The sequence below is a fragment of the Lissotriton helveticus genome, chromosome 6 (genome assembly GCF_964261635.1).
Source record: "Lissotriton helveticus chromosome 6, aLisHel1.1, whole genome shotgun sequence".
NCBI classification, from domain to species: domain Eukaryota; kingdom Metazoa; phylum Chordata; class Amphibia; order Caudata; family Salamandridae; genus Lissotriton; species Lissotriton helveticus.
The window spans coordinates 1,672,241,035-1,672,266,433 of record NC_136067.1 but is presented as its reverse complement, the minus strand read 5'-3'; the positions used below and the strand labels follow the sequence as shown (position 1 = coordinate 1,672,266,433).

The following is a 25,399-nucleotide window of genomic DNA, read 5'->3' as shown; positions in this document are numbered from 1 at the left end:
ATCCGTTGCGCCAAGCAGCATAAAGCTACTATGACAGAGCTCATTCCAAGATGTTCTCTCTCTCAAGGCAAGGCAGAAGTCCCCGGACACTTTGTCTAGCTACGATACATCAATACCACAGGTAGTATCCCAGGGTCCCTTGTGGATCACACCATCCAGTTCAGCCACCTCCTCATAGGTAACTTTCCATAGACACCAATGCTCCCAAGCTTTTGCGAGATGACTTTGATTCCCAGGCTCACTCCGATGAGAAAGTGCAAAAGTTCTCCACTATCAGCATCAACGCTCAATGTATCCTCTTCTCCCTCAGCCTAACTCCTAAAACAATTACATTATTCTAACTAACAAGGATGATTCTTCCACCTGCAACAGAAACGTGAGAAGGAACAAATGCAACATGCACATACAATTCATTATTACATCTAATGCGAGAGCTTCCAGGGAAAATGCATTTCAGTCCTACAGAAATATGGGCAACATAAGAAAATGGCACGCACGCATTATAAAATGACATATAAAATGAACACTCTTTACTGAGTACTTCTTTATTTTTTTTATTTTTTTGGGAGGGGGGGGGAGTTTAATATAGCAAGAACTGGACCCGAAGGTATCGGAACACTTTACATGAGCACCAGTTACGTTACAGAGGTACACATTCATTTTTGTTAGGCACAGGGAGATTAAGTGATTTGCCCAGAATCACAGAATGTTGAGCATTCCTGCCGAGACTCGAACCCAGTTCCCCAGCTCCGAGGCCGACCGCCCTAGCTGTTAGGCCACAGTCTCTCTTACTTCTAAATCAACACGTTACATAAGCACATCAAATACGCAAATAATTTTAAGCAGCATACAAGAAATTCTACATGCTAATGTTTACAGCTAATCACATATGAATTCAACGTTAATCTCTATACATTTACATTGAAATATCCCTAATACACTGCAATGCACGTTATTATGGTTCATGTTTACTGTCTCAGGTTAATACAACAAAGGAAGATATGCGGGTGCAGACTACGCGTGCTTATGATGCACCCCAACGAATGAAAAGTGAATTATGCGCCACATCACCATTTAAAGTCTATATTATTCTTATTTAAATAGCAAAATACCAATGTATATTTGCAGGGTTATACATTGTTTGCTAGCCTATTGTGAAGGCAAATACATAAGAATTCATATATGTACACCAGAACATAAGTGCATTCTGGCTTCATTTTAATTTATATGGAAGAAGGCCTAGAGAGAACTCTCGGCCTGCGTGAAGCACAGGTTAAGACTAGAAAGTCTCCCTTGTGATTAAACCAATTATTCAGTACCACTTTAAAACAATCTTCATTAAAGCATTTAAAAAAACATACTCAAAAGTACACAAGTTGGAATGGTCAATTTCTATTATATTCATCCAATTACCATTCTTCAAGTATTATCACATATCAAATGTTTAACATTGTATCTACACCAATAAAAAGTAAAACATGTAACAAATTATGAATTTCAACTGAAGATAAGTCACTGTAAATGTACAGAATAAGCAATTCAAAAAATACTCCTGAGATAGGATTTGCACTCAAGAAAAAGTGATTGTGTAATAAAACGCTGTGAGTGTTTCAAGAGTGAAGACGGATATACAACCCAAGGGAAAAGAGAAAACTCTTCATGAGTGAAAAAAGAAAAAGAAAGAAACTCTGTTCATGAGTGAAAGAAAGAACTTAATGTGGAAATGAAACAGCAGTTCCCCTTCACCACAACCGCAAAAGCACAATTGTTTTCTGCCATATCCAAGACTCGTAACGCTTACCCACCATCACGTTTAAATCGTCTACAAGCCAAAGAATCCTCTCTGACCCAAGTTCTGCAAATACAGAATCATGCGTGATGCATAATGACCTATATAATGTTACCAATATCTGACATACATAATGTGGCAATAGCCTTCCCAAGTGTTTTAGCGCATACCGGTTTAAGCAACAGAGTGTTGTGCCGAACTGTCAAAACAAGATGCAAGATTCTCAATCTGCAATAAGCAAACAAGGTAATTATAAAACTATATGCCTCCCCGCATATTTGTTATGTATTAGCTTAAATGTCGGTCAACTCACCGATTAAACGCTCTGTGTCAGAACGCCACCTAGTAGAACTCAGTATTGGGTCGTCACGCCCCGTAACGCCGCGCAACAATGGTCTGCATCAGAACGCTGCCAAACAAAACTCCATGAGAGATTGTACCAACCTGTAATCGACGTGATTGCATCATACGTGTAGTGCATGTTAATTTAAAGGAGCCACTATCAACTAAGTGCGTCCAGCTTTAAACTTTATTGTACCACAAGACACACAATCATTCCCGACAAGTCAACAAGCAGAATACATTAAAATTAACAGAGTGTATAACTACCTGTGTGTGTGGAATGAACACCAAAGCTAAAAGCACTCATCAAATAATCCAAAACGCCTCCCCAAGACCAAGGACATCCTCAAAGGCTAAAAAGAAAACACCCTTGCAAAGCACATACAAAAGATGTATTATTCATAATTTCCCTCATGATACAGACGTTGCTTAGTGTACAATAATGCGTCAAAATGTTTGGAGGTACCCCTGCTTTTGTACAGGGCGGGGGGTTCAAACAGTAGAAATATAAAGAATACCCTGTCTTAAAAACAGCCAATGGCTGGTGTAAGTAATACTGGAAGTGGTCTGGGTAAGGGGGTCTGCTATTCACCAATCACTATATGGTACAAATGTACCTACTAAGTCACACAATTTTAAACCGTTTAGATGAACTTGTAAACACACTCAAATATGTGAAGCAGAAGAGTTTTGTATCTTGTTAAAAAATTAATCAAGAATGATTTATTTACCTCCCAATGGGGTTACAATCTAACATGTTATCACACAATTAAAAAGAATTTTAAAAAACTCATACATGATTATGCCGACTGTTTTTTTGATTAAATTTTGACTTATTTTATGAATGCATAATCATGTATGAGTTTTTTAAAATTCTTTTTAATTGTGTGATAACATGTTAGATTGTAACCCCATTGGGAGGTAAATAAATCATTCTTGATTAATTTTTTAACAAGATACAAAACTCTTCTGCTTGACATATTTGAGTGTGTTTACAAGTTCATCTAAACGGTTTAAAATTGTGTGACTTAGTAGGTACATTTGTACCATATAGTGATTGGTGAATAGCAGACCCCCTTACCCAGACCACTTCCAGTATTACTTACACCAGCCATTGGCTGTTTTTAAGACAGGGTATTCTTTATATTTCTACTTAGTGTACAATAAAACAGATATAACAGAGAAAAATTATGCTGAGTGCAAATCCTGTACAATATAACAAATCTTTTTAAATATGAGCAACCAGAATAATCAGACTTCCAGAATATTTTAGAGAAAGCATAGTAATTCATGTTGATCATTGAGACCCTGTGGTGTAATGGTACCTAGATATTTAATTCAATGAGTCTCCCTTCGTGCTAACATGGTGTTAATCTCACTTCCAGGGGTTATATGTACCTTTTCAAGAATAGTGTACCTCAACTGGGGAATTGTATGCATAGTATTAATCCAATGAGCTGCCAAGGATGAATTCAAATTCGTGTTCCCTGTTTGGGGGCTAAACCTGAAACGTGAATAGCACGCTAAATACAGTTAAAAGCTGAATACATTTATGAAAGTTTGATAAAAAAACTTTGGAGTCAGGTGTGCAGGTCCGCCCTCAAAAATAGCTTAATTTATTTTAATTTTGCCACAAAATGTGAATATATTTAAAGTTACATGTTCATCTTTATTCAATCCTAACCACATATTTAATTGATAACAGGGGCACCTCCGATAAGCCTCATCAAAGAATATAGAGGAACTAACTTCATGTCAGAAAAATTTAGCACCCTGGCTCCCTATCATGTCTTACTAAAAAGAGTAAAGCTAATCCTCCCCATAATGGTCATACAGCCCTTTCTTGAGATTAAAAACTTGGCTTGTATACATTTCCACTGGTCAAAATTATTCTTGCTTTTGGAATCCACACTGACCATCTGTGTTGATACATTATACCTTCTGTCTTTGCCCAGATTTTGAACATGTATACAGTTTGAACATCTACATTTGATACTTTTCTAGCTAAGAGTTTTACAATCCAAAATAAGCATACATCTATCACCTAAAAAGTGACCCAAGAAAATACCAGGACATTTTGAATTAACTGCATTCTGGTGGCACCCTGCATTTAAGAATCTGTTATATTTGTGTCAGAAACCTATTCTAAACCTAAATTGCTTCCCTGTAGAACTTTGGTGAACTGGTTTTACTCTCCTGGAATCCTTCGCAACCATTTCCTGTTATCAATCCCTGAAATCAGTATATTAACTCACTCTCCTATAGAGGTACATAGAAGCTCTTCTCATAGACGCCATTCAGTCAATCGTCTATCCAGTTCTTCCTTCACTCATGAAGGCAAAGTCAGAGAGTGGCAACCATGCCAGCAACACAGCTATATTAAAGATCCAAATGGTACAGGTCTACTATGCTACAGACCCCCGGGTTGCCCACTATCGGCGGTTCCTGAGCTCATTGATTTGGTATATGATCTCTCCCACTCCCACACAAAGATGATGGTGTTGGGGGATTTCAATCTGTGCTCAGAGGATCAACTAAGATGGCCTATGAAGAACTGGTACAAGCGTGTCTCAACATTGAGCTAGAACAACTAGTTCTCTCCAAAACCCACGCTAAGGGTCATATTCTCGATCTACTTTTTGCTGATGCCGGATAAACTTCAATTCTTGACGTTCTGCCACAGTGTTGGACGGACCATGCCCTTGTCCAGTTCTCCCTCTCGTGTACTAGCACCTCTTTGAAGAAAGGGAGTGCGGCGGGCATTAGAACGGGGAGACTGTGGTCCAGACTCCTCAGACAAGCCACTCTGCCTTCCTTGCTGCCGGAAGGCTTTGCACTGGGAGTGAATGTGGATGAGAGCTATGAGACTCTTTGCCAGAAAATCTCTACTTCTCTGGATTCTTTGGCCCAGGTGCGGAAAATCAAAGATAGGACCAACCTTGCCATGCCATGGTACTCGGAAGAACTCCGGCAGCTCAAGCTACAATGCAAACAAACTGAGCGAACCTGGAGGAAACAGTACCTGGAATCACATAGAGTCCTCTTCAGACAAGCACTGGCATTTTATAAGACCCAGATCAAGCTGGCCAAAGCCAGATTTCTAGAAGAATCTTTGCTGGCAGCTGTTAACAAATCCCAAGCCCTATTTAAGATCGTAAAGGACTTGGCCCATCCTGGCTGTACCAAAAACGCCATCCCGGCTTCACAAGCTCTCTGTGATCTGTTAGCACAAGCCTTTGAGGATAAGATCACCAATATCTTAAATAACCTTCCCCCTTCAACTGGCAGTATCATACACGACTCCATCTTGCCAGAAAATGGGAAGGAGTGCATCAAAGCAGGTGAGCTAAGCAACTTCCCTCTACCATCTTTTGAGGATTTTTGCTTTATGGCTGATGGGGTGTCCTCTGGCTCACCCTTTGACCCTCTACCACCCAGATTCTGGAAACTCTGTCGTGAGGAGTTGTTTCCCCCATTGTTCTCCATCTGCTGTCAGTCTCTCGCCTCGGCACGAGTGCCAGACTGCTGGAAACTGGCGGTGGTTTCCCCATTACTCAAAAAGGAAAATCTGGACCCCACATGCCCAGCTAACTTCAGGCCCATCTCCCTCCTGCCATTCCCTATCAAAATCTTAGAGAAACTGGCCACAAAACATCTTTCCAACTTTCTTGAGATGAACGATTGTTTGGACGTGGCTCAGTTTGGGTTTCGACCGGCACACGGGACAGAGTCAGCTTTGGTGACTGTTCTTGATGACCTTCGGACGCGGGCCGACCTGGGTCAAGCAACCTTTTTAGTGCTGCTTGACATGTCGGCCGCGTTCGACACGGTCAACCATGCTACTTTGATCAGGAGATTGACAGAGGTGGGGGTGGCAGGCTCAGCCCTTGAATGGTTGGTGTCATATCTCGAGCAAAGACACCAGGTAGTTGCACTACCGCCCTACCAATCCAACATCAAGAGGGTGAGACAGGGAGTACCCCAGGGCTCGGCCATCAGCCCTATCCTTTTTAATCTGTACCTCCGTCCCCTGATCACACTGATCAAGTTGTTTGGCATAACAGTTACCAATTACGCTGATGACACCCAACTTATCTTCTCGTTTGAGGGTAAGGGCGGGGTGTCACAGGAGGTCTTTCATCAATGCATGGGGGCCACGGCAGAATGGTTAGGGAAAAACTCCCTCCAATTTAACAGGTCGAAAACCGAGGTACTACACTGTTCCTCGGACCGGATCCCCAGACCCTTACCTCAGGGTTTTTGGCCCCCCGATTTCCTAGGCACTAGTTTGCCCGCTGACTCGGTTCGGAATCTAGGGGTCATGTTCAGTTCCGATCTACAGTTGGACACCTCAGTAAATAAAACGGTGGCTACGTGTATGGCTTTACTGGGATCTCTGAGAAAGATTCTACCCTTGCTTCCGGCGCAGGCAAGACCAGAAGTAGTGCGGAGCATAATCCTAAATCGCCTTGACTACTGCAACGCACTGCTGCTAGGGGCCCCAACTACCGTGCTAGGAAAACTCCAGCGGATTCAGAATTGTGCCGCTAAACTGGCACTCTCGCGACGTCGCTCGGACTCTTCCACGAAGGCACTTAGGGACCTTCACTGGCTCCCAATTTCTCAACGGGTGAACTTCAAGGCTCTGTGTATTGTTTTTAGAGCTTTACACAGTCAAGGCCCGGCCCCTCTGCAGGACCTTTTTGCTTCGTATATCCCCTCAAGATCACTCCGATCAGCTTCGGCTCGCTTGGTTGTGGTACCCAAGTTTCGGAGGACCCGGATGGGTGGACGCTCCTTCAGGATTGCCGCAGCACGGCTGTGGAATTCTCTACCGTTGGGCCTTAGGGGCCTGGAGGTCTTCTCCATCTTTAAAAAAAGAGTTAAAGACCCACCTGTTCCCCAGAACAATGTAAATAGATCAGAAGTTGGTAAAATCTCGCTCTGTGTCATAACAGTCTAAGCGCCAGGATGCCCGTCGGGTGACAGTGATAGCACTTTACAAGAACGTCTATACATACATACATACATACATACCTCTGTATTTTTACCACAGAAGAGAATGTTCTTTCTCCTACACCACAATTAATCTGGGTGTGTTCCATTACCCATCTGACCCTGGACAAGGATTTTGGCCAGTCCTTCACTTCTGTAAAAATCAATCCTTTCCAGGGTAGAATGACAAAGGAGAGACCTTAGTGAATGCTGATAAACATTCATGTTTCTAGGCATCCACAAACCTCTCAAACCTTGGAAAGCCCTCTGCCTCACCTATTGACTTGGATTTACTTGTGGGTAGAGCTTAGCACGTATAGTGGAGATCTCCACACGTAAAGTACTTAGGTGTGTCGTATGTCTACAACCAAATTTTCCTTTGCGAATAGGATCCAATATGTATATTTCTGTTTTGCCTAGAGTCAACGCAATGGTATTAATCAACAAAGTAGTAGAGATATTAGCAGTCACTTTTAAAGTAACGAATTGTCCCTTACTTAAAACAGGAAGTATCACCTAAGAAGGTAGGATCGTTTCAAAGTGTCTTCTTGCATTGTAGTGGGGTGTGTATTGAATTATGTTATGTTATTATATAGAAATTTGTAAAGCAGGCATGCATTCAAATGCCTCTCGGTTCTATGGGAGTAAAAGTGGAATTCTTATCATAATAAAACATGATTGCAAATATGAAGGCATTTAATACCAGAAAGTTAGAAATGGAGCCTTACAGAGACTGTTGGTGAGTTGCATGAGATAGTGACTAGAACTATGATCATGGCTACCCAACTAAAGTCATATAAAATAGGCCACTAGCCGAAGATATGGATATCTGGTTATAAAATGTGGATGGGGATGGGGTAGTAGACTTCCAGTTTCTCTAAAAAGAGAGGAGTACTAGGCTCAGTTCTTAGTTTGAGCTGGTGGTTGCCTGTGGGGGCCACTGGCACTTATTTTGGGGATCAGTGTTTGTTTTTCCTCATCATACATTTACTGAAGGAGAATAAACGGATCAGAAAAATGGAGGAAGAGAAAGATGGAAAAACTGTCCCAAAGGTTGAAAGCAGGAACCTGCAAAATTAAAATTAAGGGGCAGGGATTGTCTGGTAGTTGTTTAAAGTGGCATAAGGACTTAAGTTAAGATTACCAACCTTGATATTCAGGGCATCAATGTTAAATTTCACATGCAGTGGGGTTCTGAGCATTACTTTTGGCACCAGCACTCCTTTCATTTTATCAATTAAGCACTGACTAGGCTTATAATAAGCCTGTTGTGAAAGGCAGCCTGCTCTGAAATTAATAGGTTTCTGCTGCACTGGTAGCCAATGGATGTGAAACATGGCCTGTGACACAAGATAGACTTTCTCATCACACACATTAATCAAGTTACAGAGTTTTAGATCAACTGCAGTCCTTTTTTTTGGCTGAAAACTAAGGCATTTTCCATACTCAAGCTACATTTAGTATCAGGCATTGACAATCTGCATGTGTCGGATTGAGGGAATTTATGAGAGGATTTTCTTTGATAGTCCAAGCAAGAAACTTCAGAATATTCCAGCCAGATTGGACTAATTTTATGCTTAGGTATAACCTGTAAAAGGTTAGCAAGGTTCCAGTGTTTGGAAGGTCAGATGGAAAAATCATATGGTGAGCAATAGGGTACTAAGTGGTTTGCCATATTTTGTTAAATTGCAGCATGACAGAAAAGCAATATGGAGTCAAATCGACAGGTGGGTGTGGCTTAATTAATTAAACCAATTAAACAAGTATTTTTTTATATGTAATCCTCATTTCCTAGCATACATATCAATTATTCTGTTAACCTAGTCATCCAGTTTAGAAAATGTTGGCATATTGAAGATTTCTGAAATTTTTAACAATTCTTTGTAATTGCTTTCTGTAGTGCCAAGGACGGTGTATTTCGCAAATATCGTGGTCCACGAACATCGGAAGAGCTTCAAAACTACATTATGTTGAAAAAATGGGAAGGAGTTGAGCCAATAACTGGATGGAAATCTCCATCGTCCATCACGTAAGACAATTCTAAATCGATGCATATGTTTTGTATTGACTTAATTATTTGAGGACTCAAATGGTGATTAAATGACTCTGTTGATAGCGAATAAAACCACCATTTCAAGTAAGATTCTCACATATCCATAAAAAGTTAAACAACACTTGTGAAAACATTACAATATGAATTATGTTTCATAGTGGACAAATAACAGAAGTAATGTTTCTGTTTGAAAAACTTAGACTGCTGCATTAGGTTTTGAACATCCCGTAAGTAAAGTTCACCAATGTATTGCTCATTATAGTACTGCCCACTGCATCAGTGATGCTTTTCCTGCCTATTTAGTTATTTGTCTGATCTTTTATTAACTTTTATGTGCATTGTCATCTGCTCCTTTGTTATTGTTCTAATACGAGTAGTTGTCTTCGAATTGCACCTTAACCTTTACACACATTTGAATAAAATTACCTAGATAGATCTGCAATGTGGTGGACCTAAATTACAGATCTGGGCATAGATAGGTCATTAGTGCCCATTATTGTACAACTTGACACCGAATCCTGTGTTTGGGTGAAAATGTCATTGAATGGTAGCTTGTTGCCTCATCTTCCCATGTACCTTGGAATAAAGCAAGGGTGTATCACATCTAAGCACCCCTGCTGTTTTGTTTATATAATTCAGATTGACCATGATTTCTGAACAACAATAATAATTTTCCACCAAAATTAGACCAAGATCCCAGGTGAAGTCTAACTTATGTAGATCTTCATAGGACCTAAACCTATAGCCCTGCAGAGATTCTTTACCAACTTTGACAACTATAATATTTGCAATTTTCTTCAGATAAAGCTTTCAAAAACTAAAATGGTGGTTTTGATCTCAAACTATTATAATCAGATATGTAACTAGCTAGACTTGGTTATGTTTAACAGATTAAAGAGATTAGCTCATCTGAAAGAACTGGCAGTCATATGTCACAGTGTAACTGATTTCTTATTTTACATTATAGAGCGACTATTTCTTAGGCACTCACACTTCTTTCAACTTCTTTCTGAGGCACTCATACTTCTTTCAACCGAAACTGACTTGTTAATTGTATTTGGAATGGCAGTATTTGTTGGCTGGACCATTAAGAGGCCCAGGCAGCTGGAAACTCCTAGATAGGCCCCAGAATATAGAGAATTTTAAATTACAATGTATTTGAGTGCAAACAGTATTACTCTTCCAATCTGAAGTTAAAACGTATTAATTAAAACAAATAAACAGTGCGGCTCTGGGCAGACAGCCCCCCTTCTATCCCTCCACCCAGCTACACCACTGCTTACAGGTGACATATAAGCATTAAAATATGCAGGTTTATTTTGGCAAGTAGAAATGGCAGTTTAAAACTGCATGCACTGCAGACTCCAGTCATAGGCCTGAGACATTTTTGCAAGGCTAATTTAGTGGGTGGCATAGAACGTGCTGCTGCCCACTGGTAGCATTTAATTTACAGTCCCTGGTTACCAACAGTACCATTTACTATGTAATCACACGCAAAATAAATGCGGCAAATAGATGTAGGCCAATTTTATCATGTTTTAAAGAGAAAGTACAAGCACTTTACCACTGATTAGCAGCAAAAATTTGCAGAGTCCTAAAAGCCAATAAAAACAAGTTCTGCAATGGAAGACAAAAAGAGGAAAACATCTTTGTGACCATGCAGAAAGGGTCAGGTCCAACACAGAAACATTAATTAATTATCCAGTGAGGGAGAAGATGTCTTTGCTGACAAGTTTATATTGTCAAAGTGCTACTGGCGCTCCCATATCTAGCACTAGCATCACAGAAAGTAAATCTAAATATGCACACACAAGAAGGGGCTGCAGTGTGTGTGGCTCATTTGTGAGAAGCACTGCTAACCCATAGGCTACAGTTATAATTAGCATTCAAGGCACACTATGGCCTCGAGGGAAAACAACTTAAACCATAATTAAATAATAGCACTAATGGTTCCATAAAACAGGCTCACTGGACTGACAGACATAAAATTAAGTTAACTCTTTGAGAAAGGTTCGCAGATTGTGATCTTTAAAATTAGGGAATGTACAAACTGACATGAGGTAAAAAGTAAATAACAACTACTTTAATCAGAACGAAGCAGGGAGATGGCTTACAGAAAAGTATAAAATGCTGAGAAGGTCCTGATATCCAAATCCTCCGAAATCTAGCAAAAAGTTAATTGAAAACAACAGAGTCCTTTGTTGATGTTGACGATTCTCCAGACTACAGGGACATGGGAAATTCTAACAGTTGTCAAAATGTAGTTATATTCCAAATAAATGAAGAACCAAATCAATGCTTGTGAAACTCCAGTTTAGTTCTGAGAAAGATGTTCACCCACCACACAACAGGTGCCACAAATCTACAGCACATCAGAATCATTCTAAAACTGAACCCAATCCCAGGGGAATTTGAGTGTAAAAGAGTAGAAAACTAACACCAGATACCAAATTAATGAATATCAAATGTTTTAAAGTTACTTAATAACAAACATTTAAAAGAATTTTAAAAGTCAAACATCAACAAAAAGGTTCAAACAGTTTCTAAAATATATAATATTAATTTCAATCCTAAAAACATAGAAATATATGCATTTTGAATGGGAGTAACATTTACAATTCCAACCCAAATCCCATAAATAGTCTGAAAATTACATATATTTGGGGAGAGGTTAGAATTACTATCATAACTCTAGTTCAAGAAACCTTAGGGAATGTGCATATAATTGGGGATGGAGACATATTTGCCATTTCATCTCCAGTCCTGCAAACATTGGGGTAAGTGCGTATAAATGGAGAGCATGTTTACTATTCTAACAACTTTTCTACAAACAGTGGGATACATGTATATATTTGGCTTGCCAAAACCAGTGTCATTAACATTGGGGTAAGTGCATATATTTTGGGATGTCAAATGTATTGCTTTAAGTCTTGCCCCATGAACGACAGGGAAAGTGCTTGTATTTGGGAGTGTTATATTTACCATTCTAACATCAGTTGAACTCCAGTATTACAATTATTTGGGATAGTGCAAACATTTGGGGGTATACAATTTACTATTATAACTCCAGTCCTACTGACACTGGCCAAAGTGCTAACATTTGGGAGTGTCGTATTTAATATTCTCACTCCAGAATTATGAACATTGGTAAAAGGACATATAATGAGGGAGGAAGAGCATATTTACTATTCTAACTCCAGGCTACAAATTTTGTGTGAAGTGCATATATTGGAGTTTGGTTTAAAATGTATTAGTCTACTTCCAGTCCTTCAAAGGCTGGGGATAGTGCATATATTTGTAGTGATATCACTTATTTGTAAAATTCAATTACACAAACAATATATAAAACATATTTTACATTACTAAATTTACTAAAACCTTGCAATCATTTTAGTGTTCCACAAATACAATTAATACCATAAAGACCAATACTAATAAAAATACATTCACCAAAATATTATATTATCTTAAACCATTAAAAAAGGAATTTAAAAAGTCTATATCTAAAACTACATAAGTAAATATGATTAACTTTTATGTTGTAACACATTAATTTTAAAAAGTCACAATTAGTAATATTACATTTTAAATACGTCTTTCTAACAATTACAAAAGTATTTTCTGGTTTCTTAAATGTGATATTATTTTTTAATACATGAATTACTTTTTAATTAGGAAACACCAACAACATTATTTAAACATTTCTAATAAATTTTTAATACATTTTTAAAAGTTAAAGAAAATTTTATGCAAAATCTTCCATTGAGTTAATAATAATATTTTGACCCAAGATCACCAATAAAACCCAATACTCCAGTAAAAAAATTATTAGCAAATAATTAAAAATATATAAAATAATTGCAAAAAACAATTACATAATATATTATTTATTTTAGAATACTAATTCTCTTCTCAGAACAAAAAACACAACTCCTGAACAAAATAATGAAATGTTTTGTAAAGTCAGTACAATATTTAAAACTATTTATAAATAATTACAAATTGGCCTAATTAATATAAACCTCAGTTAGCATACAAAATACATATTATTAATAAAACTCACCACTCAATACCCCAATGAACCTCAGTACTCAAAAATATTATACATAGAAATATAGATTTATAAAATGTTTAAATAATAATTTACAACAAAAATTGCTAAACAAACAATGTAAACTAAATCCTTACAAACAATTTATATTAACTACTTCAATTATTTAATAATCAATATGTTTTCATTCAAAATTATATATATATATATATTTTTTTTTTATATATACTTACTCACAACATTTCTTCCCTCAATATTTTTGTAGGTATGATATTTTGACTTTGATATTAAGGTACAAAAATATTTTCGAATCAGTATTCAGGAGATATGCTTGCTTGAACTTCAAAGAGGTACTGTCTCTTTCAATAATTGTTGGTGCTATTATAAAGATGGTCAGCAGTCGAAGTTGATGTTAATTTATAGTTTATTTAATTCATAAACTATGGACCCACCGGAGCAGCAGGGCAAACATCCCAACTCTCCAGAAACCAACCGCCTTCTCCCCGCAGCTCACAAAACACCAACATTCTAAATTACATCATGTAGTTCCATAAATGACATAAGCAAGTTCTACAAATGATAAGGCATAACATACAGTAATAGACATAGAGAAAAGATACGACCTACTACCACATGTCTCTTTTTACAAAAACAACAAAATAAAATAAATCAAACATCCAAGATATAATCGTCAAGTTTCTTTGGCATTCTAGAAATCCTTTTGTGAGACAAAGGACTAACCTGAGGAGAGGATTCAATAGACTCCTGTAGGTTAGAAGCAGGAACAAAAGAAGCTTCAGAACCACTTTCACCAGCAATAGAACACTCAGAAGAAACAACATTTTCAGTACCAACATCGTGTGCAGTACCATCAGTGGACACATCAGTTGCATGAAACTTTTTACCTTGAACAAGATCATTCCAAGTGCAACCACCCTCCTCATCTTCAGCAAAGAAACGTTCTTGCCCAGGTTTAAGAAGAATAACTGAACCCTTGCTCCACCAACCCTTCTCAGCAAGTAGAACAGCAGAATCAGTTACTCTTTCAACCTGAAAAGGATTGGAAAACTTGGAAGAACCTTTGCTAGATAAAGTGGGTTTCAACACACGTACCCAATCGCCAACCTTGATGAACTTATCTTTGGACTTGCAAGAGGCATCATGATAACTTTTGCCAGCAATGCGAGACTCTTGAATGTTTTGTTTGACTTCATCAATAATAGCTTTCATGTTGACCTCAAGCCCAACACCTTTAACAAAGTTGGGTCTTAAGACAGATTTTGCCTGTCTGCCTCTCATCAGTAGATAGGGTGAAAAACCAGTGGAAGAATTCGGAGTAATATGGTAACTCCACAATTTCTCCTTCAAGAATTGTAAAACGTCCAACTTGCTCTCTAAGGCAGCTTGAATGCCCTCCTTAATAAATCTATTGGCCCTTTCGACTTGGCCATTGGCCCTGGGACAATACAAAGGAGTGGTTTCAGACTTGACTCCAAACTTTTCTAAAAATCCTTTCAATTTCCTGGACACAAATTGCACCCCATTATCGGATAAAATGAGATTGGGAGCACCTTCCAAACTGAAAACAAAATCCAAAAAATCAATCACAGCATCCGTATTGGGATGTTCCACAAAGGTATAATAGATCCATTTGGAAAAATTATCAATTAGCACAATAGAAAATCTCTTCTCCCTACCAAGACACTCAAAAAAACCAGAAAAATCAATAGAAACTTTATCCCATGGACCAACAGCACCTTCTCTGAGAGACAAAGGTTGAGTCGAAACCTTCCAGTGCTTATCAGCCCTGACACAAACAGGACAATTATCAATCACTCTCTCAATACCTGCATCCATTCCAGGCCACCAATAGTGGTCCTTCAGAATTTTTTTTGTACCAGAGATGCCAGGATGACCAGCGTGTGCAAGTTTAATGAGTTTATCCTTTAAGCCATTAGGAGGAATAAACAAATTATGACGCAATAAAATATTCCCTTCAATGCTAAGCTCATCAGCAATCTGAGCAAAACTCCTTAAACCATCTTCCACATTCCTAATAGGAGGCCAACCAACACTAACAAAATTTTTGACCTTCTCAAGTAACAAATCCCTGGTCATAGCCTCAATCCAGTCTTCCTCAGAAATGCCGAACTCAAAAGAACTCACAGCATCGATCAAAGCCACAACACATTCATGTTCAGCCAAAATATCATTATTATCTTCCTCAAAGGGAGGAAGTCTGGACAAACAATCAGCAGTGAAATTTTTCCCACCTGGGATATGCTGTGTTTCAAAATTATACTCTTGTAGTCTGGCAATCAACCTGACAAGCCTAGATGACGCCTTGCCACTCCTGACACCATCCATCATGAATACAAGCGGTTTGTGGTCAGTGACAAGAACAAAAGACCTGCCCCAGAAGAAACTTTTGAATTTTTCCACGGCCCAAACGCAAGCTAAGGCCTCTTTCTCAATAGTGCTGTAGTGTTTTTCAGCACCCCGAATTGCCCTAGAAATGAAAGATATAACTCTTTCCCTACCATCAACAATTTGGGAAAAAACAGCACCGAGGCCAATGGTACTAGCATCCACAGTGACAAAGGATTTACCCTCTGGATCGAAGGTCTTAAGACCAGGTGCTTTGGCAATAAGCTTCTTTATATTGACAAAAGCTTCATCATGGATCTTGCTCCAAATAAACTGAACACCCTTTCTAAGAAGCTGTCTAAGAGGTTCTACTACTAACGCATACCCTTTCACAAACCTTGAATAGTACTCTCCCAAACCTAAGAAAGAGCGCAAAGAATCTTTGTCCTTGGGTGTACTAATATTATCCAAAGTGTTGACTAAATCTTCTTTGGGAAAAATGCCATCAGCCGTGATTTTGTGACCCAAATAATTTAACTCTTCAACAAAAAATTTGCACTTTTCCTTGCTGACAGTCATGCCCTTAGTACCAAGAATGTTAAGAACCTTATTGAGAATAACATTGTGTTGTTCAGAAGTTTTAGCGAAAATTAGTATATCATCCTGGAATGATTGAACACCAGTGATACCTTGAAACAAACTCTCAATAAGCTTCTGAAAAACACTGGCCGCCGATGCGAGACCAAATGGCATCCTTTTAAATCTATACAACCCAAAGGGAGTAGTAAAAGTGGTAAGATCTTTAGAGGAATTATCCAGGAGTACCTGATGGTATGCAGATTTGAGGTCTATAATAGAAAAATATCTGGCACCATTGACGGCAGACAACATATCTTGAATGCGGGGTAAAGGATGCGTGTCAACGACAATGTTCTTATTAAGGGACCTCAAATCTACACACAGCCTTAAATCTTGATTCTTTTTGAGTGCCAAAACAATAGCCGACACCCACTCAGAACTATCAGTTGGTTCAATGATACCTTCTGAACATAAAGTATCAAGATGGACCTTCAATTTCTCCCGCATACCAAGTGGAACCATACGCACTTTATGTTGAATGGGAACTGCATTCTTGTTTAACTTAATCTTATGCATATAACCTTTGACTTGACCCACAACATTTTTAAAAACATTTGAATGTTTCTTAAGAATCATTTCTAAGCTATATTTGTCCATGTAAACATTGTTAACATCAAATTCTCTAAGTTGCAGAGGACGTTCAGAACCAGGACACAAAATTACCCCAAGCCTACCTAAATCAAACCACCCAACTATATTCTTTCCATCAATGGCCACATAAATTTTAGTCAAAATTTTCCTCGACTCAAATTCTAACGAATCTTCGAAGTAGCCTAACATGGTTATATCAAAGTTACCAAAAGCTTTTGGGTTAATGTCAGATTTATGGAGAATGACGTTCTTCCAATTTTCCTTGAAAAACACATCAGACAGAATAGAGATCGGTGAACCAGAATCAGCCATGGCTTGAAAAGAAATATCACCAACCAATACCGTGCCTAATGGTGCCTTAAAAGGTAGATTGATGTTGTTCACAGAATAATCAAAAACATTGTCATAGATGGTTAACAACATGTTCTGCAAATCTTCTTCAACAACATCAAGATTATTAACACTTGAATTTGAAGAACTAGAATTTTTCCTAGGAGCATGGCAAACAGAAGAAAAATGGCCAACTTTACCACAATTAACACATTTTCTCTTAATGGCAGGACAGTTGACATTATTAGCTAAATGTGTTTTGGAACCACATCTATAACAAGATGACTTGTTAATCGGAACTTGTTTAAAACTAGACCTTCCTCTGTTAGAAGCTTGCACTGCACAGACAGATGAAGCAGAAGGTGAGTTGAATGATTTGGAACTTTCAGCAGAAATGATTCTTGAAGATAAAATGGATCTCTCAATCCCTTTGGCTAAATCAACAGCTTCACTTAATGTGGGATTGCGACAAGCCAAGAGTCTTTCCTGAACTTTCTTAGACTCACATTCAAAAATAAGTTGATCCCTAATGCAGTAATCAACAGTTGCTCCATAGTTACAATTAGCGGCTAGCACTCTCAAGGCAGCAACATATTCCTCTATGGTCTCATCAGGAAATTGTTTCCTCTTATGGAATGCATGCCTCTCAATAAGAACATTAGGCTCATCTTGAAATTGTTTCTCAAGTCTGGCAACAGCTTCCTTATAGCAGTTCCATCCATCACCACCGCCACTAGGTGGTGGAATTGGAATTACATTTTTGAAAATTTCAATGGCAGCAGAACCCAAAAAACTGAATAAGATGGCCTTTAATCTTTCCGCTGAAAATTTGGATCCATCAATAGCCACAATATAATTCTCAAAACTTTCAAACCACTTTTTCCATTCCAATTTAGGCTTACCTGGAACTTGTAGAAAAATTGTGGGTTGATTGCAAATCTGCACACTAGCCATAATCCGATTCTGAATGAATAAGAGCAAAGAAGAAGGATGAAGTCAAAATAACAACAAGTCTTCCTAGAAAATTCAACAGAAGAAATAACTTTTTCCTTTTTTTTTCAGATCAAAAATGTGCACACTACTAAACACCTGAATAAATTGAGTAAATAGTTGAGTTCCCAGGTGTGAAAGAAGAAATGTGCACTTTATCAGGAGAGAAGCTGTGTATGAACTTTCAATGAAAATTGTTTCCAAAATAAAGATTCCTGCAATAAGTGTGTGCACCACTGTAAATGCGCTTACCACAGAGCACTTCACATGAAGAATGCCTTGAAACAATAATAAGTGTGCGCACCACTGAAAATGCGCTCCAAACAGAATGCTTCTTAAGATGTGAAATTGAATTAAAGTGTGCGCACCACTGAAAATGCGCTAGCAAAAGAAAGCGTGCACATCAAAATGCCTTCGTGTTTAAGAAAATGCCTTCACACCAGAGGAAACTGCCTTTGCGCTTGTGAGACTGCCTTCGCTAAAGTAGTGTACATACCAGGCATTTACTGATAGATGAGAATGATTTCTCCGCTTGTTAGAGAAATCTCATCGTCTTGCGAAAGGCTACGAGTGACAGCTGGTGAGCGTAAACAAAGTACGCACACAAGTAAAATCAAAATGGCTGTCCTGGCGTGGTTGCGTGGTGATGTCACTGGAACGCAGGGAATGGACAACCAAACTCACACAAAATGGCTGACCCTGCCTTGCTACGCTCTGAGGTCACTGGAACGCAGCGTTGCAGCACGCAACAGGATTCAGACAAGCACCTTCACTCGCTCAGGCAAGCATCTTCACGCGCTGGAACCTTGAAGCGCAGTTAAATCCAACGGATTCCTCGAGGCTAAAGAGACTTTTGAATAAGGTAAACTTTGAATAACAGTACCTTGCAAATCCGAAGAACAGTGAAACGAAGGCTGTAAAACGAAGCTTGTAAAATCGAATTTAAAATAAAAGAAGAGTATTGGGCTTGATTTTCGGTAAATTGTGGCAATGAAGACTCCGAAAATTTCAATTCACCGCGTAATCCAGTGGGTCTTGTAGGTTTCCCTCGTCGCCAATATAAAGATGGTCAGCAGTCGAAGTTGATGTTAATTTATAGTTTATTTAATTCATAAACTATGGACCCACCGGAGCAGCAGGGCAAACATCCCAACTCTCCAGAAACCAACCGCCTTCTCCCCGCAGCTCACAAAACACCAACATTCTAAATTACATCATGTAGTTCCATAAATGACATAAGCAAGTTCTACAAATGATAAGGCATAACATACAGTAATAGACATAGAGAAAAGATACGACCTACTACCACAGCTATGTCAACGCATTTTGAAAGTCTGCTCAGTCAAAGTGATCTGGTAGATGCCATTCTTGTCAAATATTGTTTGCTTGTTGTGCCAGTGAAGGAAAATTTGATTTAATGCAAGCTACTTGCAATCTGGTTTCAGTATTACCCATTTACATAATGTAATGTGCTCTTACAAGAAAAACGTGCCTATCCACTTGCATCATGAAACTAAGTAGGACCACCACTTAAAATATGGCAGTCATTTGTGCCTGTGTCAGATTTTTCCATGATCCTTTATGTGCCATTGCATACTGTAATGCAGCCACACCACACAAGGTTGGTGGCACCCTATGATGTAATCTTCTTTCAACTATCACTCAAACATTTTTCAATAGAATACAGTCTATTGCTTCTGCACCATTATATGGTGGCTAGACGGTGGGCTGATTGCAACAGTAAAGACTTTCAGACATGTGGATGAGTGAATTGGCAGTTCTTGATTGAAACCAACTCAGATAAAACATTAGTAATACTTTTTTTCATGAGTGAGCACAAATGGTTGGTAATTCTCTATACCTCCCCTCATCCACAAGAGAACACAGTCTCACCTTCAGGCAATTCAGAATGTGACAGTTTGCATATGCCCAGTGGGACTGCAAAAGACCCTGACTAAGGGGTCAATACCAGCAATCCAACAACCAATATCTGGTCACCAGGAATTGCCAATTAGGAGACCTTAACACATATCCAGTCTTTAATTTTTCTGGTAAAACTATGGGACATACTGTGGATTCTTTACTATCTAAAGGGTTATCATTTGTGAATCATGACGGCCTTTTTTAGAAGAACAATTAGACTTTGATATTTTCTGAATCATAAACAGAAGGCCATTATTGATACTCCAGACAACATCTCTGGATTACATCCACCCTCTACATTTACACCGATGCTTGAACAGGTAGGGCCTGAGGTTTCCATATTCGAGAATATTGTGTATCAAAAACTAAAATCAGCCACCTGGTATATACCTCATACCAGCTATACCTTAGGGATGTAGGAAATGAAAGCCCAAACAACATTGCGTCAAGAGAAAATAGCTACCATTATATATTGTGGTAAGGGAGGAGGAAAAGTCATCATAGAAAACTATTTACTGAACTCTTACATAATCAGGCTCATTACTCCCCGGTTCTCTCAGACCCCACCTCTAGAGTAAAATGTAAAAATTAAACAACTTTCGATGAGGGCTCTTGAGGATGGTGATATTTGTGAAAAAGAACATGATTATATGAATGTGAACCATCCGAAAATGGCAAGTATATTTGGAAATTCCAACCTACACAAAAATTAGACCAAACCACCTTTTCGCCCCATAGCTACTATCAAAATATGTGGATGCGTTTCTCCATCCCTATGTACCACAGATTACATCATACATTCAAGACACAAAGGAAAGGATTACATCTGTTGAAGGTCTTGTGTACAACAGTGACCAACACATTTTGGTTACTCTAGACATGGAATCACTTTATAGTAATATCCCCAACATGAAGAGATTGAGACGTTTTGTTGGTTTATGAGAGAACATAATGTACCCACACATGTTCCTTATAGAATGTCTATATGTGATCCTGAAAGAAAACACCTTTGAATTTGGGGGCGATTCCTATAAACTGATCAAAAGAGAAAACCTCCACTGTAGCCAATATATATGGCTAGATTTGAGCAGACGTTCATTCATAATATGGTGGCGCCTTTTTATTTTTCCAATCTGTAACCCATTGGGTACAATTCATTGATGATATATTTGGATTGAAACAGCAGACTATCTAGAGGTATTTTTATTGTGATTGAATGTATGTGATCTGAATATGAAGTTTACAGCACATGTAGGTAGACAACAAATCAAATTTTATGACATTTTTATAAGAAATAATAATGGCGAACTGGAAGTGGACTTGTATGTGAAAAACACAGCCAGAAATATGCTTCTTTATTTTGAGAGTTTCCATCCAAGGGCCCAAAGGCAAAGTATTCCCTTTGGACAATTTCTTAGGCTCGGTAGGAACTGTACTAACCTCTCAAATTTTGATCTAAGAGCCAGCGATATGAAAGAGAAGCTCATCAAGAGTCCTCAATCTTGGGGGAGAAATCTATTATAGATAATTACAAATGTAACACCTGTAAAGCACGTGACCAGGCTAAAGAAACATAATCTATAACCTTAAATAAGCGTACAGTTTAGTTAAATTGCTTCACCAACTGCAAAACCAAAACTATAGTCTATCTACTGTTATGCCCATATGGGCAAGGTTATGTGGGAGAAATATCTTGAACCTAGCAACCCGACTTACAGAACTTTGTTCAGCCATGCATACTAAAAAAAAAACAGCTCCATTAGTGAAATAGTACCTTGAATAACAACACCTACCTGAGGAAATATGATTGATAGTTCTTGAAAAGATGTTTACCAAAGAAGGATGTGATCCTACAGAGATACACAAAAGAAGGGAGGTAGTTTGGATTTTTACCCTTGATACCCATAAACATGGGTTAAATAATGACATCCCATGGGAGAATGCCATTTGATACAATGCAGGTTAACATGTATTTCATTGTGAATTGGAACACAATGCAACTATATTTCATTTTCCAGCTTAACAATAAGGGCACAGAATATTTTATCCATCACACTTGTCCAACCATGCAATTTGTTAAGATAAGGAAGTCGACGTAACTCACCTGCCCGGGTTAGAGATTACCAATTATGCCGATTGCAGACATTAGGTCTCTTCATCACACGCAGGGTTCATTGGTGGCCGCCTACCCGTCGCCAATGTTGAAATAAGTCGACCACTTTGAGTAACAGGAACAAGTTCCTTATTGGCAACCACCAGAGGACAGAGGCAGACAACTGATCACATAATGGTTTCCCTAGTACAACTATTCCAGAGTTCTGATGATGTACCTCACATTCTCTTGGATGCCTCATCAGTACTTAGAGGGATAATTACAACACAATTCATGTATGGATAAGCTCTAGAAAGCATGATCTACTCATTACATCGATATAACACTTAAACATAAAATATTGCCATTAGTTTAACAGTCTGTTTTCCGTACGTATTCTGAACATAGTCTGTTACATCTTTATGTGGATAGCACATTAAAAAGGGATGGCGGTAGACTGAACCTCAGATGACATTGGGCATTTATTTCATGGTGTTTACGGTGTGCACAAATAGTATTTAAACTAGCATCATAGCGAATAAAAGGCATTATTAATTGGCGCCGCACTCACGCCCATTTGGACATTTTGGTATATTTCGGATGATACCGGTGAGTCTGTTTATATGTATTTAGATGCACACATTAGTTACCATTACCAATGTCATTATGACTGCTAGTCAATGGAGGTGGCTAATTTACTGCTTACATTTTTATCTTTTGAGTCTTCAAGATTAGAATAAAACAACTGACAAGATCGCGCTACATTCGGCACAATGTAAAAAATTGCTGTGGGAAGCCTAGTATAGTTCTAAGGCAATTAAGTCTGTACCCTGGGCTGATGAAGTATTAGTACAGCAGTTATTGTTATTATTTTCATTTCATAACTTTGATCTCCAGAAGGAAAACCCAGAGTTGCACCAATAGACAGAAACATGGCTTCCCGAATAGGAATAGAATTTGCCATATACGTGGTGGCGAATAGCGTATTTCAAGCGCCTCATCCTATGAAACCTCTATGACAGTTACAGGTTCCACAGTCAGATATCTTTGTATGTATTGAAGTTGCGATATAGAAAATGACATCCGCACCACTTACGTGTCATTGCCCCTCTCTTTTCAGTATAACAATCCTTGCCATAGGGTGAACACCTATTTTTACAAATATCATACGGAGAAACCGTCACTTGGTATGGCGGATCAGTTTTAATCATGCTCATCTCTTAAATTCGGTTATTTGGAAAGTTCCCAGTGACACTTCATAAGAACTATTTTTCCCACTCTTCATGTAAGCAACGGAGCAGGGTGAATAATAAGAGTAATAAGGAGGTCATTTTATCATAAATGCATTATGAATTAATATCCATATTACAGGAAATATGGTTACCCCTGTTTAATATTTTGCTGCATCATTTATGCAATGTACAAATCCTGACCAATAAGGAAATAGTATGGTGAGGTCTTTATCATTTTATTTATTGATATACATCTTTCTCAAATCAAGGGGACACAAGAAACATTTTCTAACCTCCTTGGCATCATTCTGTTGGATTGTTATTAACCTGACACTTGGGGGCCGATTCCGATTTGGGAAAAACTGCTCCAAATAGCCGCTCGGAACGTTTTTCCCGTACGAATCGTACCCTGCAACGTCCCGGTACGTACGACGAAGTACGATTCGTACCAGGAGCCGTACTCCGTACGAGTCGTACAGAGACCGTACGACTCTAATCTCCGTAAGATTCTCCTTCGGAACCCGCTGTACGTGACATCTGTACGGTTCGCGGCTGGTTTTTACGACCCAGCAAGTACAATACGTGTCTTGGACGCACCGTACGACCCTTTTTCTACAGGAGCTGAAAACAGCTGTAAAAGCAGAGTTCGCGCCAACACAGGTACGGAATGCCCCCCCCGGGTATGGTGCGTACCCCCCATGATTGCAGGGGTACGGTGCGCACCCCTGCGATCATGGGGTGTACGCACCGTACCCCATGTACGATGGGTGTATGCACTGTACCCCATGTACGATGGGTGTACGCACCGTACCCCATGTACGATGGATAAACCCATCGTACACGGGGTACGGTGCGTACACCCATCGTACATGGGGTACGGTGCGTACACCCCATGATCGCAGGGGTACGCACCGTACCCCTGCGATCATGAGGGTACGGACCGTATGGTGTGTATGTGTTTGTGTGCTTTTCCGTACGACTCACCCTTACCTGACGTGGACCGTACGAATCGCGTCCTCATACCCCAGTCAGGATCGTACTCCTCGGGTCATACGGCATGTGTACGAGTCGTACGGCATGTGTACGAGTTGTACGGTTCACGGTTTCAGCCTTGCAATACGTACGGATCGCGACGATTCGGACGGATTCACGGAATACGGATCGTACTACGCGACTCGGACGGACGGGTACGATTTGTACGGAGAGGGCTCTGGATACAAATCGTACGGACGGTTTTTTTCCCGAATCGGAATCGACCCTTAGATGTGTGGGTAAAGGTGTTGGAGTGTGTCTATTTACTTTTCTCTGCTGTGTTAGTTTTATCTCCTAATACACATTAGCATTTTGAGCACATTGACACGTTGGGAGCATCCGGCCCCCGCTGGTATGGTCCACTATGGTGACTATAAGGGAAGATGTTTTGTTGGATTGACTGATGATACTTTGGGGAAAGATCCAGGGCCACAGTTAATGGCTACACAGGCATCAATTCTATATGTTTGATCAGAGTTCTTATATGGTTCATTTTATATTATATATCTATATGTATATTCCAACCCCAAGAAATATGGCTCTCCTGATTAAGGCCTGTGAGCCCTAATGCGCGTAGAGATCCCCTGAGTGTATCATTCATTTCCGTTGTATCATATTTATCAATCATTGACGGTATCAGAATATTGGAAATTTCTGTCATATATTTGATGATGATCTATATATACATGACAACATAGGATTGAAAGGTTATCTTCCTGACCAGAACCTGAATATGTTTTCCCTGTTCTGAAACAATATTGTTCACTCCCGCAGCACACATCACATCATAGTAGATTTGGAAAACTACAGAGGAATGAGTTGTTCTCATTATGTTTCATAGCAGCATAGTTGGTTAGCACTAAGAGGCCTTTGTGGGTCAGCAGAGGCACTATAAGTGTTTTTACATTTCACAGCATGGAAAGCAATTTGAAATCAAATCATGGCTGAGCTAAAAGAGATTAGCCAGACAAGT

The 25,399-nt window shown here is 39.0% G+C and overlaps 1 protein-coding gene across 2 annotated transcripts in view; it reads left to right on the top strand.

Moving 5' to 3' along the window:
• Positions 1-25,399, top strand: part of TMX4 (thioredoxin related transmembrane protein 4) — a 445,504-nt gene that overhangs the window by 189,725 nt on the left and 230,380 nt on the right. For both annotated transcript variants that reach the window (XM_078649523.1, XM_078649521.1), the window contains exon 4: positions 9,027-9,155. In XM_078649523.1, the coding sequence (XP_078505649.1) occupies positions 9,027-9,155 (129 nt within the window). The remainder of the gene's footprint in view (positions 1-9,026; positions 9,156-25,399) is intronic.